The sequence below is a fragment of the Staurois parvus genome, unplaced genomic scaffold, assembly GCF_062004578.1.
Source record: "Staurois parvus isolate SC_StPar_1 unplaced genomic scaffold, SC_StPar_1.0 ptg000090l, whole genome shotgun sequence".
Lineage (NCBI taxonomy): Eukaryota > Metazoa > Chordata > Amphibia > Anura > Ranidae > Staurois > Staurois parvus.
Window position 1 is genome coordinate 2765822 of NW_028317886.1, and position 17264 is coordinate 2783085.

Below are 17264 nucleotides of genomic sequence, written 5' to 3' on the forward strand. Positions count from 1 at the left end.
AGACCCTCCTTGTTCAGCAGGGAGACCCCAGGCAGGTCAGGAACCCGGTTGGAGGCAGCCTGCAATTTAGACAATAGTTCCAAGTGTAGCAATAGAAAGCTACCTGCCGGCAGGATGGTGTCTGGCTTGGGCGTCTCCCTAGGATCCTCAAACATCCGAGAAAGGGCATCAGGCTTAGTGTTCTTTGACCCAGGACGATACGTTATGTGAAGACTAAATCTAGCGAAAAACAGTGCCCATCTGGCCTGGCGTGGACGGAGGCGTTTGGCTGTTTTTATATACTCCAGGTTTTTGTGGTCAGTATAGACCAGAATGGGGTGTAGGGCCCCCTCTAGCAGATATCGCCATTCCTCCAGGGCTGTCTTAATGGCTAGTAACTCCCTATCCCCAATATCGTAGTTCGTTTCGGAAGGGGATAGCTTCCTGGAGAAAAAAGCCACTGGATGCATTAGCTCCTTGGCCCCTACCCTCTGTGACAATACTGCTCCTACAGCCACTTCCGATGCGTCTACCTCTAGTATGTAGGGTAGGGATGCGTCAGGGTGGCTCAGAATGGGAGCCGTTGTATATAGCTTTTTCAATGCGTCAAAAGCTGCCTGTGCAGCTGGAGTCCATTGGAAACGTACTCCTACCTTGGTGAGCTGGGTAATGGGCGCTACCAGGCCTGAGAAGTTCTTTATGAACTTTCTATAAAAACTGGCGAACCCAATAAATCTCTGAACTCCCTTTTTATCCGTGGGGGCAGGCCATTCCAGGATGGCCGAGATCTTTTGTGGGTCCATAGCAACCCCCTGTAGTGGAGATTATTAAGCCAAAAAATGAAATGCTTTCCTGTTCAAAGCAGCATTTCTCGGCTTTCGCATAAAGGCCATGCTGATGGAGGCGTTCGAGCACACTCTTAACATGTCCCCGATGTGCTTCCAGGGAAGAGAAAAATATCAGGATATCGTCCAAATAAACAATAACAAAGATATCCAGAAAGTCCCTAAAAATTTCATTGACAAAGTGCTGGAAGGTGGCCGGTGCATTACATAGCCCAAAAGGCATGACAAGACATTCAAAATGTCCGAACCGAGTGCAAAATGCTGTTTTCCAATCATCCCCTTCACGTATCCGCACCAAGTTATAGGCACCCCTGAGGTCCAACTTTGAGAAGATGGATGCCGTTCTCAACCTCTGAAACAATTCTGGGACCAAAGGAAGGGGGTAGCAGTTCTTGACCGTAATCTTATTGAGGTCCCTGTAATCCACACATGGTCTCAGGGATCCGTCCTTCTTTTCAACAAAGAAAATCCCTGCCCCGGCCGGGAATGTGGAAGGGCGGATAAATCCCTTCCGGAGGCTCTCATCTATATATTCTCTTAAGGCCCCTAGATCCCGCTCAGATAATAAAAAAATGCAGCCGACAGGAATCTCGGAGCCTGGGAGCAGATCGATGGGGCAATCATAGGCCCGATGTGGGGGAAGAACCTCTGCCCCCCCTGGACTAAACACGTCAAAGAATTGGTGGTAAGCTGCAGGTACCCTTTGCGTTAGCTCGGCATCAGAGCTTACGGTTAACAAGGCCAGGGTATCTAGTGATGCCCTAGGTAGAGAATGTTCCTGACAGTATCGAGAGTGGAACTGGACCGACCCGGTCTTCCAGTCAATTTGGGGGTCATGAGCTCGTAGCCAAGGGAGCCCCAGAATAACTGGAAATAGGGGGGACGTGATGGCGTCCAAGCGGAGAAACTCCTGGTGATAACCCGCCACCGTGGTGTGTATAGGAGGGGTCTCCCGGTCTACCGTCCCCGATTGTATCTGAGACCCATCCGCCAGAAAAATATTCACCCTGTGTTCTTTGGCGAGCAACGGTATCTGGTGCTGGGTAGCAAAACCGAGATCGACAAAGCAACTACAGGCCCCGCAATCAATGATAGCCATCACCTGTGTGCTTCCTCCGGGAAGCTGAAAAGACACAGGTACAGCCAAGTGAGTGGGGTTGCCTGCACATATAGTAGATATATCAGAAAGAATAAAAGAGAACTTACAGTCTTTCTCCGAACAGGAACGCACCATATGAACCGCTGCTCCGCAGTAAAGACACAGGTTATTGGCTCGACGCAAAAAAAATAAACTTATATATAAAATCTATATATAAAATCGAGCGCAGTGTATAGGTGTAAGTACGGTAGCTGCTTGCACAAAAAGGCACCTCGGGAACCTCCAAAGTAATTGATAAAGAATGAGAGTGCAGCGCTAACCCAAATAGCGATTAAACATATGATAGACCACATATGATAGTGGATCAGTAAAATGTCAGTGTAAGTTCATCAGATGTGCTGAAAGTGCATACAGTCTCCAATATGTAAAGAACCAAAAGTAGTGACTTTCAGAAATGATAATAGCCAAATAATGCACTAACCAGATAGCGCATATTAAAGCGCATGGAGCACTTAAGACCTGCCCCTGGTGCTCAGCCACTGTATCACTGGAGCCAGGAGATGTCATCTATAGGGTGACCACTAGATGTCATCTATCCGGATGGAAGCTGAGTCCAGCCACTGTATTAGAGGATCAGGCGGATGTCATCTATAGGGCGACCACTAGATGTCATCCGTTCCAGGAGGAGCTGTGTCATGGATCCAGGGATGTCACTTGCAGATGTGTCCTTTGCTAAGCACAGCCCCAGGACCTTCAGAATTACAGGCTCCCCAGAAATAAAGAGCCCGTGGAAAAAGGCCTTCTTCTGCTAGCTCTTTGCCAAGTATTAGCTTCCCATGTCGAAGATAATTCAGGATTGGCCCAAAGTAGGTAGGGTCCCGATCGATTAGATAGGCTCCTGTTTCATCCGTTACCACACTAACTCCGCCTTCTCAAAATTCTTACGCACGACGTCCGTGTATATTGGCTCGACGCCTCTGTCATTCCTCAGTAGAAAGAGTAGGCCACATCAGGCCGAGCTGCATAGGCTCGGCCCCCTCGACGGCTCGGGGCTCTGACTGCCGACACTGACCCTTGGCATGACTGGTACTCTAGGCATCATCCATGAAGTTCTCTGCCCCTGGCTGGACCTCTCCTGTCTCCTTTCCCGCAGTTGGCGATCGATCTGTATGACCCGATCGATCAAATCTTCCAAGGAGTCTGGAACTCCTGTTCTCGCCAACTCGTCCTTCAGTGGTTCTGATAGTCCCAACCGAAACTGGTGGCGTAAAGCTGCATCATTCCACTGTGTGTCTCCACTCCATTGCCTGAACTCAGCGGCATAATCCTCCGCTGCCCAATGTCCCTGTTGTAATGAATAGAGCTGCCTCGGCCGAGGCGGCTCGATGCGGGTCATCGTACAATTGTGCCATCGCCTTAAAGAATGTGGCGACAGTACTTAAATGTGGGTGGTGGGCCTTCATCAGGCGATGAGCCCATCCCTGGGGCTCACCCTGTAGCAAGGATATGACAAATCCTACCTTCACCGATTCGGAAGAGAAGGTCCAGGGTTGCAGGTCAAAGTACAGCTGGCAGGAATTTTGGAAGGCCCTGAACTTCCCTCGGTCCCCACTGAACTGCTCAGGGGTCGGTACTCTTGGCTCTGGCGGGGGAATGGTAAATGCTGCTCCAACTGCAGACCCCGCTGCACCTGTGGTCGGAGGCGTACCCACTGGGCCTGGAGTTGTGGGTGCTGGCGCAGCCAGGCTCTGGACCTGTCCCTCCAGGTGCTTGTATCCCTCTTCCAGGGTCTTCACTGCCCATGTGAGTGCCGCCAGATGTTGGCACATCTCTTCCCAGGGTGAAGGTCCTCCTCCAGATTCTGACATGGCCGTATGGTTCTGTCAGGAATCCAACCGCGGTAGCCTCTAGCACTCCACAGACCGGAATCCCCCAAGGTGCGGAATCTAAGCTCTGACCTACTTGTTCACCAGGGCCCCTGATGGTGGGGATGGACTTGGAGCAGGCCGAGACTAGGTCGCGGCCCCTGGGTTCACCCAGCTGTTGTAGAAGCACCGTTGAAGGTGTATAGCGGGTAAGAGTCTGATGTGAGGAGGTAGCTAGAGCAGCGTCGGGCAGGCCGGGTCGGTAACCATGGTGGCGGTGTGGTACAGAATCAGAAGGCAGAGGGAGAAACAGGTCACAAGCCGGGTTCGTCAACAGGAGGTCAGAACGTACGGGGTTAAGCAGGAGAATGGTCAGACAAAGCTAGGGATCAGAGCAGGAGACGGACAGCAAATCAGGGTCAGACAGGGTCGGCAACAAACAATCTACTCTCAGGAACTCAGGAACACAAATAAGACCATATGGCAATTCATTGCAGTCTGATCTTGTTTTAAATAGGGCGCCCTGCGCCCTGATTGGTGTCACGCTTGAGCGAGCACCACTGCAATAGTGGGTGCCCTAGTCCCAATGCTCGCACGCTAGTGCGGCCGGGCACACCGTGCATACGCAGATCCGCACGCGATCATGGCAGCCACTGGTGTCCCTGACACTAGTACAGTCTGAAGCGTGGCTGCACAGGACACTGTATGAGAAAGGAGTTACCCTGAAAAAAGAAAACCTGGGGCAGCTGTCGTGGCACCTCTTCAACTTGTATATAGGCAATAATTAAATAGCTAAAGAAGCTGCAGGCTCAGTAAAATGTACCACAGATGGGTCAGTTTATTTCATTCAACCAGCGGGCTGAACAACAAAAAAACTAACCTAATTCCCCCATCTACACATTCGATGTGGATGGGGGGAACCCTCCTCGCTATGTCATTGTGTTCTGACCGTAGGGAGACTCCCCCACCATCAGAATACACAGATCAGCGATGCAGTCTATAGCTTGCAGCACTGATTTTCCGACAGAGTGGTTGCACAAAAGTCGATCAGTTGGTCGACTTCTGTACAACTACATTGCCCATACATGGATCGAAATATGATTGGTCCCTGCTGAACCTGCCAGATTTTCGATCCATCTATGGGCAACTTAAGGCTGCTTTCCCACTGATGTGGTGCAGTTAGCCACGCCATGAGAGCAGTGCAGTGTACCCATGGGTTTGATGTAGGTTACCTATGCTTTCCCTTTGACTTCTATTATCTCCTGCAGTTTTGGTATGCAAAACGGACCAAAACTGCTCCATAAATCAGCTGCAGAAAGTACTTAAAAAACACAGGGCTCAATATCACTTTAGGATAAAATGTAAACTACATAAAAAGCCAGAATTCCAGACACACCATGCTTTGCTGCGTAAGAGTTCAGGCATTCTAGCAGTCTGGAAATGTGTGTACAAATGTATCTTTTGCAGGTGTCCACTTAGAAATGCCTGAAGTGGCAACCCAACACTAGACCTCCCAGCTGACCTAGGGCTAAATGTCTCACTTTCAGAATGGTTCTTCCATGTAAATTAGAGAAAGCTGCCTTGTATTAGGTTTCATATGAGGCATCTGCAAAATGGAGCATTGAAACCACATTTTACTTAGATCAAAGCACGAGTCTGTACTCTACACCAAAGTACCACACAAATAGTCATGTAGAATGTATACAAAGAAAACAAACATGAACACGGAATGGTCATACTCCATATACAGTTTGTTATATTAACCACTTGCCCTCCTGAGAATTTACCCCGCTTCCTGACCAGGCCATTTTTTGCGATATGGTGCTGCATTACTTTAACTGATAATTGTGTGGTCATGCAACGCTGCACCCAAATGAAATTTATGTCCTTTTTTTCCCACAAATGGAGCTTTATTTCAGTGGTATTTGATTGCCTGTGCATTTTAAATTTGTTGCACTATAAACAAAAAAGACCGACAATTTTGAAATAAATTTAAGCCAAAATGTATTCTGCTACATCTTTGCTAAAAAATCCCAATACATGTAAATTAAATAGTTTACGTGAAAGTTATAGCGTCTACAAATGGCGGTATATATAGTGGAATTTTTTTTTTTAATACTAGTAATGGCAGCGATCAGCGACTTATAGCGGGACTGGGGGACTGCGGTGGGCATTCTGACACTGGGGGGAAATGACTAACTGTCACTGACATCCCCAGTGACACTAATACAATGATCAGTGCTAATAAAAAGCACTGTCACTGCACTAATGGTACTGTGCAGGAAGGGGTTAACATCTGGGGCGATCAAAGGGTTAACTGTGTGTTTTACTGTGTGCTGTGTTTCACAGTGTAAGCATGCTGCTTTGTATTGCTGTGCTATGCACAGCAATACAAAGCAGTGTGCTGGAGCTGACAAGCGAGAGATCTGTATTGTTTACATACAGACCTCTCCCCATCAATGTTCCTCGGTGACCGCAGGGAATCGCTGCTGGGATCCGGTGATCGACAGCTGTAGGTGGCATGGGTAGGGCGCGCATGCTGCCTACCCGGAAATACAAAATCACGTATATATATGTGATTTTGCACAACCCTGCCACCCTGTAGCAGTAGTTCTGCTATAGGGTGGTCAGGAAGCAGTTAATGTATGTACAAGCTGTCTACATTTCCCAAGGAGAGCCCCAGTCCTGGTTTTCACTACTGACTTTTCTGCATGTTGTCTGTATATGTTGTATGGTATGGGAACTACAGTTTCACTGTAAAAAAACAGCAAGCAGGCAGGCTTTTATTATAGGAGACACATACAAATGTCCTACCTGCTTGGTCGCTGTCTTTTCCGGCACATGCGCAGCTCAGCTTACAGCGACATGCCGGTCTCTGAGTACCAGGATGACTGGCTCCTACGCAGGTGCAGTAGTGACATCATTAGCGCTGCCACCTCATCCCTTTAAAACCGAACAAATATTAATTACACAGGTTCTGGGGCTGATTAAAGTGGTAGTTAAACTCACTTTGTGCCTTATCTGCATTAAGTTAGCCTCAGAACTTGTGTAATTAATATGTGTTTAGGTTTAAAGGAATGAGGTGGCAACCCTAGACATCATCCCATACAGGCCAATGAAGAGGCATGGAGACTGGCACTCAGAAAAAGATACCAGCACTGGTGAGAAATTGTATGTGAATATTTATTGAATTGTGTAGCCATCCACCACATTAACCACTTGCCCTCCTGAGGATTTACCCCCCTTCCTGACCAGGCCATTTTTTTTGCATTACGACACTGTGTTACTTTAACTGACAACTGCGCAATCATGCAACGTTGCACCCAAATTAAATTCACATCCTTTTTTTCCCCCACGAATTGAGCTTTCTTTCGGTGGTATTTGATTGCCTGTTCGGTTTTTATTTTTTGTGCTATAAAAAAAAATACCAACAATTTTGAGAAAAAAACAATATTTTTTACTTTTTGCTATTAAACATGTCCAGTAAAAAAAATTAAAAAATCGAATGTCATCGTAAATTTACACCAAAATGTATTCTGCTACATGTCTTTGCTAAAAAAAAATCCCAATAGGTTTATGTGAATGTTATAGCATTTACAAATGGCAGTATATACACTGGGATTTTTACATTTTTTTATTTTTACTTGTAATGGCGGCGATCAGCAACCTATAGCGGGACTGCGATGGACATTCTGACACTGGGGGGAACTGACTTGGTGTCAATGACATCCCTAGTAACACCAATACAGTGTTCAGTGCTAAAAAAAAAAGCACTGACAGTGTACTAATGGCACTGGGAAGGAAGGGGTTAACATGAGGGGTGATCAAAGGGTTAACTGTGTGCAGGGAGTGTTTTACTAGGGGGCTGTGTCAGTGTGCTTCACTGTAATCACACTGCTCTGGATGGCTGTGCTGTTCACAGCCATCCAGAGCAGTGTGCCCGAGCTGAAAGGGAGGAGAACTGTTAGTAAACAAAACAGTCCTCCTCCACGTCTGAAATCTTCGGAAATCACTGGGCGTCGGCAAGTAATTACTGGCTGGGACTCGGTAATTTACAGCGAATATCGAATGGCAGCGCGGGTAAGGTGTGCGCGCGCCCCCTACCTGGAAATGTAAAATCACGTATATATATGTGTGATTTTGCGCACCCGTGCCACCCTGTAGCAGTATTTCTGCTACAGGGCAGACGGGAAGCGGTTAACCAAGAGATTCAAGGGCGTTATGTTGGCCTGCTGAAGAAAAATTCCAGGCCTCAGTCTCAAAAAAAATCCATCCCCCACTAAAATCTCTTGCGCATGAGTGGAACAGTCGGGTCAGCCTGTTAGCTTTTCAGGTGGACCTGACCGGACCCTCCATTTTCCTCTGTGGAATGGCAGGACTAAATCGGCACGTGTCTATTTACACCCGGCAACATCCAATTTTCGTCTAGTGCAGGGGTGTCAAACTCAGTTTCATCAGGGGCCGTATCAGCATTATAGTTGCCCTCAAAGGGCCGTTTGTATCTTTACGACTAAATGTTAAAAGCACCCCCACCCCCCTTCCTTACCTTGTGCTGCTGCTGGGAAAAAACTGAGTAACTGGGGGGCAGAGCTGGGAAGCAGAGAGTGCAGGGTCTGGAGGAGGACCAGAAGAGGGCTTGAGTCAGCTGAATGCTGAAACCAGGGGAGGAGAAGATGAGAAGTTGCTGCAGCTGCAAAGAGAGGAGCAGGATCTACAGGAGGAGTTCTGTCCTCCTGTCTGCTGTCAACTGCTGAGACGGGAAGGGGGGCAGAGACAAGCCTCTCTGCGGCTCCATGGAAAAGTAGGGGAGTTCTTTCCTCTTTTCAAAGAGTAGGGGCGGAGACAAGGGTGGTGACACAACTGAAACGGCCTGGCGGGCTGGACACGGCCCGTGGGCCTTGTGTTTGACTCATGTGGTCTAGTGGATCAGATCAGATGGCAGTCAAGTGTAAACAGGCAGGTCAGTTTACATCCGAGAAGAGCAGGCTGTGTCTCTGTTTGCTCTGCATGAAGACCAGCCATCTGCCTGATCAGTGGGGATCAGCGGACAGATCCCCCGTTGAGCAATGGATTCTACATGGAGCCCGCCCCATGTGGAAGAGGCCTCACACCAATGCTGACTAAACTGTGTAACAAAGATGTATATACTGAGCTGTTTTCAGCCCGCTCCGGATCAGTCATATGAACCCTTGTGTCAGCCGGCAGCGGCTGCAGGAGTGTGATGGGAGTGCCAACAATGGATTGAAGCCCGAGGGTGACATCACTGCTCCCAGGCATTACCAACCATTGTAGAGTGCTCTCTCTTCTCACCTTCAGTTGGTGATGGCTGACACAGGGAAGATCACGTGACTGGGACACAGCCGGTTGAAAATAGGTAAGTTCATACTGTATACAGGTTGGTCAACATAGACGTTAGGAGGAGGAGGGGACATTTTATGATTAGTTAGGTATAGCCTGTATACAATGGGTGCATTACACACAGTTGCAGAGCAGTTGCTGCGCGGGTTCCATGAATGGGTCACAATTGGTAGCAGTTCCACCTGCCAAATACAAGAGGGATATAATTTTCATCACACCGCAACCGTGGCAGTGTGTATTAATATGGCCACTGGCTTAGCATGACCACGGCTCAACCGTGTTTTTACTGGTCCTCGGCCACCCATGTAAATGAGACCTAAAGCTATCCATACACTGTTGACATTTCATCCGATTACTCAACTGACTTTTGTTGAAGGACATGGGGTGAACATTGTTGGCCGAACAGCACCTTCAGCCAATCAGCAGCAGACATTGTCTGTGTATTCTGACAGTTGGCACTATCCACTCTCAGTATACAATAGCCTGCTACAGGGGGTTTGTCCGTCCACACAATTTGTAAGGATGGAGCCATGTATGAGATTTCTCATGTTCATACCGCAAGGTGAAAAAAGAAATCTATCAGTGTATGCTGTAGCCAGTTTACACAAATAGTCAACATACATTCCGCAATTCTCTCATTTCCAGTCAGCTTCCAACTACAATCGTTTCCTGGTTTCTGGTGACCAAACTACCAAAACCAGGGTGGAGATGGACTGGAAGTGCCTATTATGAGCTCATTTCTATCAAATCACAGCTCCTTTTTATCTAGTCAGTAGAAATGAAGATAGGAATGTGACTAAAAGCTGATAAGAATCCCCGCATTTCCACAAAATGACCCTGGATTCTGTTTATGAATATTTCACACCACTTTCCCCCAGGATTCACACATTTTCTGATGAGTGTCAATTGGAGAAATGTGTGAATCCTGGGTGTGTGCTTCTAAATAGCCCCCCATGTACATAATTTCCAAGAACACAGCCTGGTGTTAGCGTCAGGGTTCATTTTGACATCAAATTTCAATTTAATTTTAGTCATAGTCTTTTGAATAAAATGGCGTTTTAGTTGTATTTTAGGCGACTAAAATAGTGTTAATTTTGACAACGAAAATATTTTAATCAACAAAATTAACATTGGTTAGAATATAGATCTTGTGTTGGGTTTTTGTGGCAATGGGGGTGTGAGGATACTGGGTGTCTGTAGTATGAGTGAGTGAATAACTGTAGTATACTGAGTGACTGTGATATACTGGATGGCTGTAGTATATTGGGTGACTGTATGACTGTAGTATAAAGGATGAATGTAGTGATTGTAATATATTGGGTGACTGGATGACTGTAGTATAATATGTGACTGTACTATATTTGGTGACTGGATTATTGTAGTATATTTCTGGTGATTGGATGAGTTTAGTATACTGGGTGACTGTAGTATTATGGGTGACTGAATGACTGTAGTATACTGAGTGACTAGTATTATGGATGACTGTAGTATAATTGGTGACTGTAGTATTATGGGTGACTTGATGAATGTAGCATACTGGGTGACTGTAGTATTAAGGGTGACTGGATGAATGTAGCATACTGGGTGACTGTAGTATTATGGGTGACTGGATGACTGTGGTATACTGGGTGAGTAGTATACTGGGTGATGGTTGTATAATGGGTGACTGGATGACTGTGGTATACTGGGTGAGCAGTATACTGAGTGATGGTTGTATAATGGGTGACTGGATGACTGTGGTATACTGGGTGATGGTAGTATAATGGGTGACTGGATGACTGTGGTATACTGGGTGAGTAGTATACTGGGTAATGGTAGTATAACGGGTGACTGGATGACTGTGGTATACTGGGTGAGTAGTATACTGGGTGACGGTAGTATAACGGGTGACGGGATGACTGTAGTATAATTGGTGACTGTAGTATTATGGGTGACTTGATGACTGTGGTATACTGGGGGAGTAGTATACTGGGTGATGGTTGAATAATGGGTGACTGGATGACTGTGGTATACTGGGTGAGTAGTATACTGGGTGATGGTTGTATAATGGGTGACTGGATGACTGTGGTATACTGGGTGAGTAGTATACTGGGTGATGGTAGTATAATGGGTGACTAGATGACTGTGGTATACTGGGTGAGTAGTATACTGGGTTATGGTAGTATAACGGGTGACTGGATGACTGTAGTATTATGGGTGACTTGATGAAAGTAGTATAATTGGTGACTGTAGTATTATGGGTGACTTGATGAATGTAGCATACTGAGTGACTAGTATTATGGGTAACTGGACGAATGTAGCATACTGGGTGACTGTAGTATTATGGGTGACTGGGTGACTGTGGTATACTGGGTGAGTAGTATACTGGGTGGTGGTTGTATAATGGGTGACTGGATGACTGTGGTATACTGGGTGAGTAGTATACTGGGTGATGGTAGTATAATGGGTGACTGAATGACTGTGGTATACTGGGGGAGTAGTATACTGGGTGATGGTTGTATAATGGGTGACTGGATGACTGTGGTATACTGGGTGAGTAGTATACTAGGTGATGGTAGTATAATGGGTGACTGGATGACTGTGGTATACTGGGTGAGTAGTATACTAGGTTATGGTAGTATAACGGGTGACTGGGTGACTGTAGTATTATGGATGACTGAGTTAATGTGGTATACTGGATGACTGTAGTATAATGGGTGACTGAATGAGTGTAGTATACTGGGTGACGGCAGTACAATGGGTGACTGGATGACTATAGTATTACGGATGAATGAATTACTGTGGTATACTGTATGACTGTAGTATAATGGGTGACTGGATGACTGTGGTATACTGGGTGAGTAGTATACTGGGTTATGGTAGTATAACGGGTGACTGGATGACTGTAGTATTATGGATGACTGAGTTAATGTGGTATACTGGATGACTGTAGTATAATGGGTGACTGAATGAGTGTAGTATACTGGATGACTGAATGACTGTGCTATACTGGGTAATTGAATGTGATATACTAAGTAACTGGCTGACTGTATTATACTATAATATACTGGCTGACTGGATGACTGTACTATACTGAATGATTGTGATATACTTGGTGACTATATATTGCATAGTGAATAGCTATGTTATACTGGGTGACTGAGTATGATAAATTGGATGAGTGTCTCAATCTGGGTGAGTATTCTATAGTGGGTGACTGTAGCATATTGGGTGACTAGTGTACAGTGAATGACTACGGGCAGCACAGTGGCTAAGTGGTTAGCAGTTCTGCCTGGCACCACTAGGGTTGTTGGTTTGAATCCCCAAACACAACATTACCTGCATGGAGTATGCATGTTCTCTCTGTGCCTGTGTGGGTTTCCTCCTACACTCCAAGACATGCTGGTAGGTAAATTGGCCCTAGTATGTGTATGAATGGGAGTTAGGCACCTTGAGGGGTAGGGACTGATGTGAATGTACAGTATATATATGTAAAGCACTGTGTATACTGACAGTGCTATATAAGTACCTGTAATAAATAACATACTGGGTAACTATACTGTACTGGGTGACTATTGCTTAGTGAAGAACTATAGTATACTGAGTGACAGTGATATAGTGAAGAGCTGTGGTATTCTGGGTGGCTGTGGAGCCCCCAGCACCGTGTGCACCCGGTCAGTCAGAGAGATGTGAGGGCGGTACATGCTGCCCAGACAGGGAGTAGAATGGAGCCGGCCAGGCCGCGGGCTGTGAGGGGAGACATCAGGACAATTGCAGCCTCTTAGATATGCGTGAGGGGGTAATAAAGCTCGGAGAGGAAGGAGACAGCACCTCCTCCTCCTGTTTAAAAAGTTACACCCAACTCTCTCCTTCCTCCACCCTCTCCATCCTGACACGTGAAGACCGAGATAGGATGTGACATGTTCATAAACAAAGAGGACTTCTACCGGTAACACACAATACAGGTAGCAGTGCGCTATGACATGGCACAGGATCAAAGGAAGGCAACATAAAAGCTGGGAATCCCTGTCCACCTCCTACCCCATGACATACAAAGCCACGAGCCCCCCATCCTTCCTGACACTTCTTATAGGCTGCCAATAATCGGGAGCAGGCATGGAGAGCGCCAGGACTTTGATGTCACAGCAATATAAACGTGTATGCCTGGAGGAGAGCCTGGTGTCTACATACCTGTGTATGGGGGAAGGGGGCTCTTTATACAGCAGATGCAATCAGTGGGATTATATATATATATATATATATTTTCTTGGTGAGGCTCTTACAGCAGATGCATCAGTGGGAATATATATATATATTCTTCTTGGTGGGGGGGCTCTTTATACAGCAGATGCAAAATGTGGGACTAATATAAATATCAATATACTTTTTATGCGGGGGGGGGGGGGGGGGGGGTGCAGATGCAGTAGGTGGGACATATATATATATATATATACATATATGCTATTTATACAGCAGAGGCAATAAGTGGGACTAATAATATATATTCTTTTATGGGGGGGGAGTTGGGGGCTCTTTATGGAGTAGATGCAATAAGTGAACATATATTTTTTATGTTTTTTTTTTGGGGGGGGGGGCTTTTTACAGCTGATGCAATGAGTGGAATATATATATATATATATATACACATATATATAATTTTTTTCCTGGGGGGGGGGGGGGCATCAGATCCTTTGTGATGTTTCTGATCAATGATGGGCCCCTGCAGCAATCGGGCACATCCCAGCATCCAGCTACAAAGTATGACCAGACTAATGACAGCTGCTTGATGTTTGTTTTCATTGTGGATCATTGACAGCCAAACAATGTTTTTCCATCATCACCATGAAGCAATGACAGGAGCATCCGCTTGCCCTGCCTTGCCATCCCAGGCGATGGATGACAGTCCCAGTCCCCTCCAGTACCCCCCAGTCAGTTCCCCAGTGCCAGGCACACGTGAGCCCTTTAATGCAGTAAGTCCAGTTGATACAAAGCGGTATTAGAGCCAAGGCAGATCCTCCACCATCATCACCCTGGTATAGTGAATTACAAGAAAAATAAAAAGTGACTTACGTGCTTTGCAGGGATCGTTGTACTCGAAGGAATCGGCTTTTTCCTCGTCGTAGTAGAGCAGATCGTCATTGAATTCAAGGCCATGGCACAGAGATAACTTTTCACAGAAAGTCCAGCCAGTCAGCAGGAAAAGGAGCCAGGAGAGCATTTTCATCGCACGACTTTGCTGCAGATCTGTGACAGGAGGTGACCGATCGCCGGCTAGGTAATGGCGACCCCCCCAATCAAAAACCTTGTCCTTGTCTCATCAGATTGGATCGGCGATCAGCATGCATGGACAGAATGGGGTGTGTGGGGAGAGTTTCCTGGTCGGATCGGCCGCTGTCTAGTGATCGGAGCGATGCTTATCACTTGAGATCATACCAATGGATCGATCGCCCTATGAGTGCCGCCTGTAGACAGGGCTCTCCGGTTCAATCATCCACTTCCACTTTCTGCCACTACACAGCCCGGCTGCCTGGAGGACCTGATCCGACAGACAGCACATCTGAGAGGCTAGGATCGGGGTGGGGGAAATAATAATAAAAAGAAAAATAAACCAAGAGCAGGGATCGCACTACACTTGTGCACTAAGGGGGCCCATTCACACCGGGGGAATCAAACAAGACTGGTCCCATGCACAGAGCATCCTGCGATCTCCTTCCTACAATCAATGATCGATCGGACACCAGCACACTCACACCTCGATGTACACACCTAGACGAGGGCTTCTCCTCCCGAGCTGCACACACATCAACTTCACTCCTTGTGCCCACAGCTCAGCCTTCACACTTCATAAAAGATCCATTCATTGATCAAGGGAGTCCAGGCCAAGAAAAAGAAGTCAACTATGTAAATAAAATGTAACTATTCCTGGAGACTAGTCCACAATCTGGGGCGATCCTTCAATCAGAACGTGTGTCCCCGTTGAGGAGAGAGGATGGTGCGCAGAGCTGGGGACAGGAGGACCAACTTGGAGCCTTGTGGGGTCCGGACAGGGAGCCGCTCAGGGAAGCGGCACAGGAGAGCACTGCCTGATCGCTCTATTGATAATCCCGGTGTAGTAATTACATTTGAAAGTCGTAGCAAAGTAAGGTGAGATTTACAGAGCTCAGCCTCCCGCCCCTCCTCCTCTCCTCCCCATCTGATGGGAGGGGGGCTCCCTCACAGACATCTCTCTAATCCCGTTAGGGTGTCACATTTGACACCAAGGTTTGGAAAAACTGCTCTGCTGTCCTTATGAATCAGGAGCCAGGTTCTATTCTCTGTCCTGCATGACCCCAGGGCATGGATATTGGGTGAAACAACACCTTCATGTCTTGCCTTCATAGTCAAGGATTGTAGGGGGTACTTAGTACAGGGACAGGTTCATCCAGCGCCCAGGGCAAAGATGCGGAATTGTGACTCCCACCACCGCCGCTAATTAGGCACGTGCACACCGAAAAAGTTTGTTTTTTTCAGATGCATTCGTTCATTGGTGAATTTCGCTTTACCATATTCATTATGTTGACCCGATTCGTTTTCAGAATTCGTTTCCTATCATCGGCATTCATTTAGTATGTTTGTTGGTCTGGATGGATTTGAAAAATGTTACAGTTTTTCTTGTAAAATTGTTATATATTCGATATATTATCAAATCAGATGGATTCGATATTTCTGGCCGCTAGTCCAAACCGCCAAGAGAAATGGCATGAACTGATTGGACAAAGCCGTCTGGTGTCATGTGCATCCAAATTAACAAATAGATCCATTCAGGGGCGGACTGACCATTCGAGCACTCGGGCACTGCCCGAGTGCCCGGGGTCAGTAGGGGGCCCCATGAAATGCCCCTGGTACCTTTTTATAGGCTTTTTTGGGTGTGCTTTCAGTGTGGGCAAGGACACAGGGGCCCCATGATCTCCTATTGCCCGGGGGCCCCATGAGTTGTCAGTCCGCCCCTGGATCCATTCGTTATCCAAATGTGAATTACTGAACAAAGTAGAAAATTGAATTCATTTTCCCATGGGCCTGATCTACTGTTGCATCATGTCATCCAAATAAAACAAATGCATTAGTTAATTTCGATATAACTTTTTTTTTGCTTAATTGACATTCATTACTATGTCCATTCAGAGATTCAGATGTATAATTAAAGCGGAGTTCCACTTAAAAGCGGGAGCTCCACTTATTTGTCTCCTCCCCCCCCCCCCCCTCCACTACTATTTTTGGCACCTTTTGGGGGCAAGGGGGGGAGCAGGTATCTGTTTTTGACAGGTATCGGCTCCCACTTCCAGCTCAGCTCACTGTGGCGAAGTGACACGGAAGTACGGCTCCCTCCTTGCACAGGTCCAATCAGAAGGTGTGACGCGACTCGAGCATGCGCAGTGGGCACCAGGCTGTGAAGCCGCAAGCTATCATACCCTGGTTCCCACAGTAGAGATGCCGGCACCGTGGAGGACAGATGGAGAGAAGGGGCTACGTGGGTAAGCACATCGTTGGAGCCCAAGACAGGTAAGTGTGTGTTTATTAAAAGTCAGCAGCTACAGTTTTTGTAGCTGCTGACTTTTAATAAACACAGAAATGGCTGGAACTCCACTTTATTTATTTTTTTATGTTTTTTTGGAATGTACTTGTGGACTTTAGTACATTGGTAGAACTACTCATACCCTGGAGACAAGAATTGGGGAGCATTTGAATAATACACGTAAGGGATTTAAAGAATATAGCATTTCCCAGCATTTTGCAGCTTGCCATAAAAGGATCTGTGAACTGAGAGTTTTAGGGATTGACAAATTCAGAGGCAGTAATTGTAGAAGGGAAATCTCTAGGATGGAGACCAAGTGGGTTTACCAAAGGAAGACAAACAATCGCTTTGGACTAAACATCGACCTGGATATAACTTGCTATATAAATAACAGCTAAAGTGTAATACATTAAGATATGAATTTATGGGTAAAAATAGCATGTACTTTTCCCTCTGTATAAGATGAGACGATTCTTTTTTGCTCGTTGGATAGGTTGATAAATACAGTAAGGGGAATTGTTTGCAATAATTAAATTTTAGTCCGCAAAATGAGTCATAACGAAACACACATATCTAGTGCTAAGGCA

At 46.4% G+C, this 17264-nt stretch overlaps 1 protein-coding gene across 2 annotated transcripts in view; it reads right to left on the reverse strand.

Moving 5' to 3' along the window:
* The window catches only part of TLL1 (tolloid like 1), a 197041-nt gene extending 181803 nt beyond the window's left edge, over positions 1-15238 (reverse strand). For both annotated transcript variants that reach the window (XM_089670356.1, XM_089670357.1), the window contains exon 1: positions 14196-15238. In XM_089670356.1, the coding sequence (XP_089526482.1) occupies positions 14196-14349 (154 nt within the window). In that variant the 5' untranslated portion in view covers positions 14350-15238. The remainder of the gene's footprint in view (positions 1-14195) is intronic.
* Positions 15239-17264: the final 2026 nt, after the last annotated feature.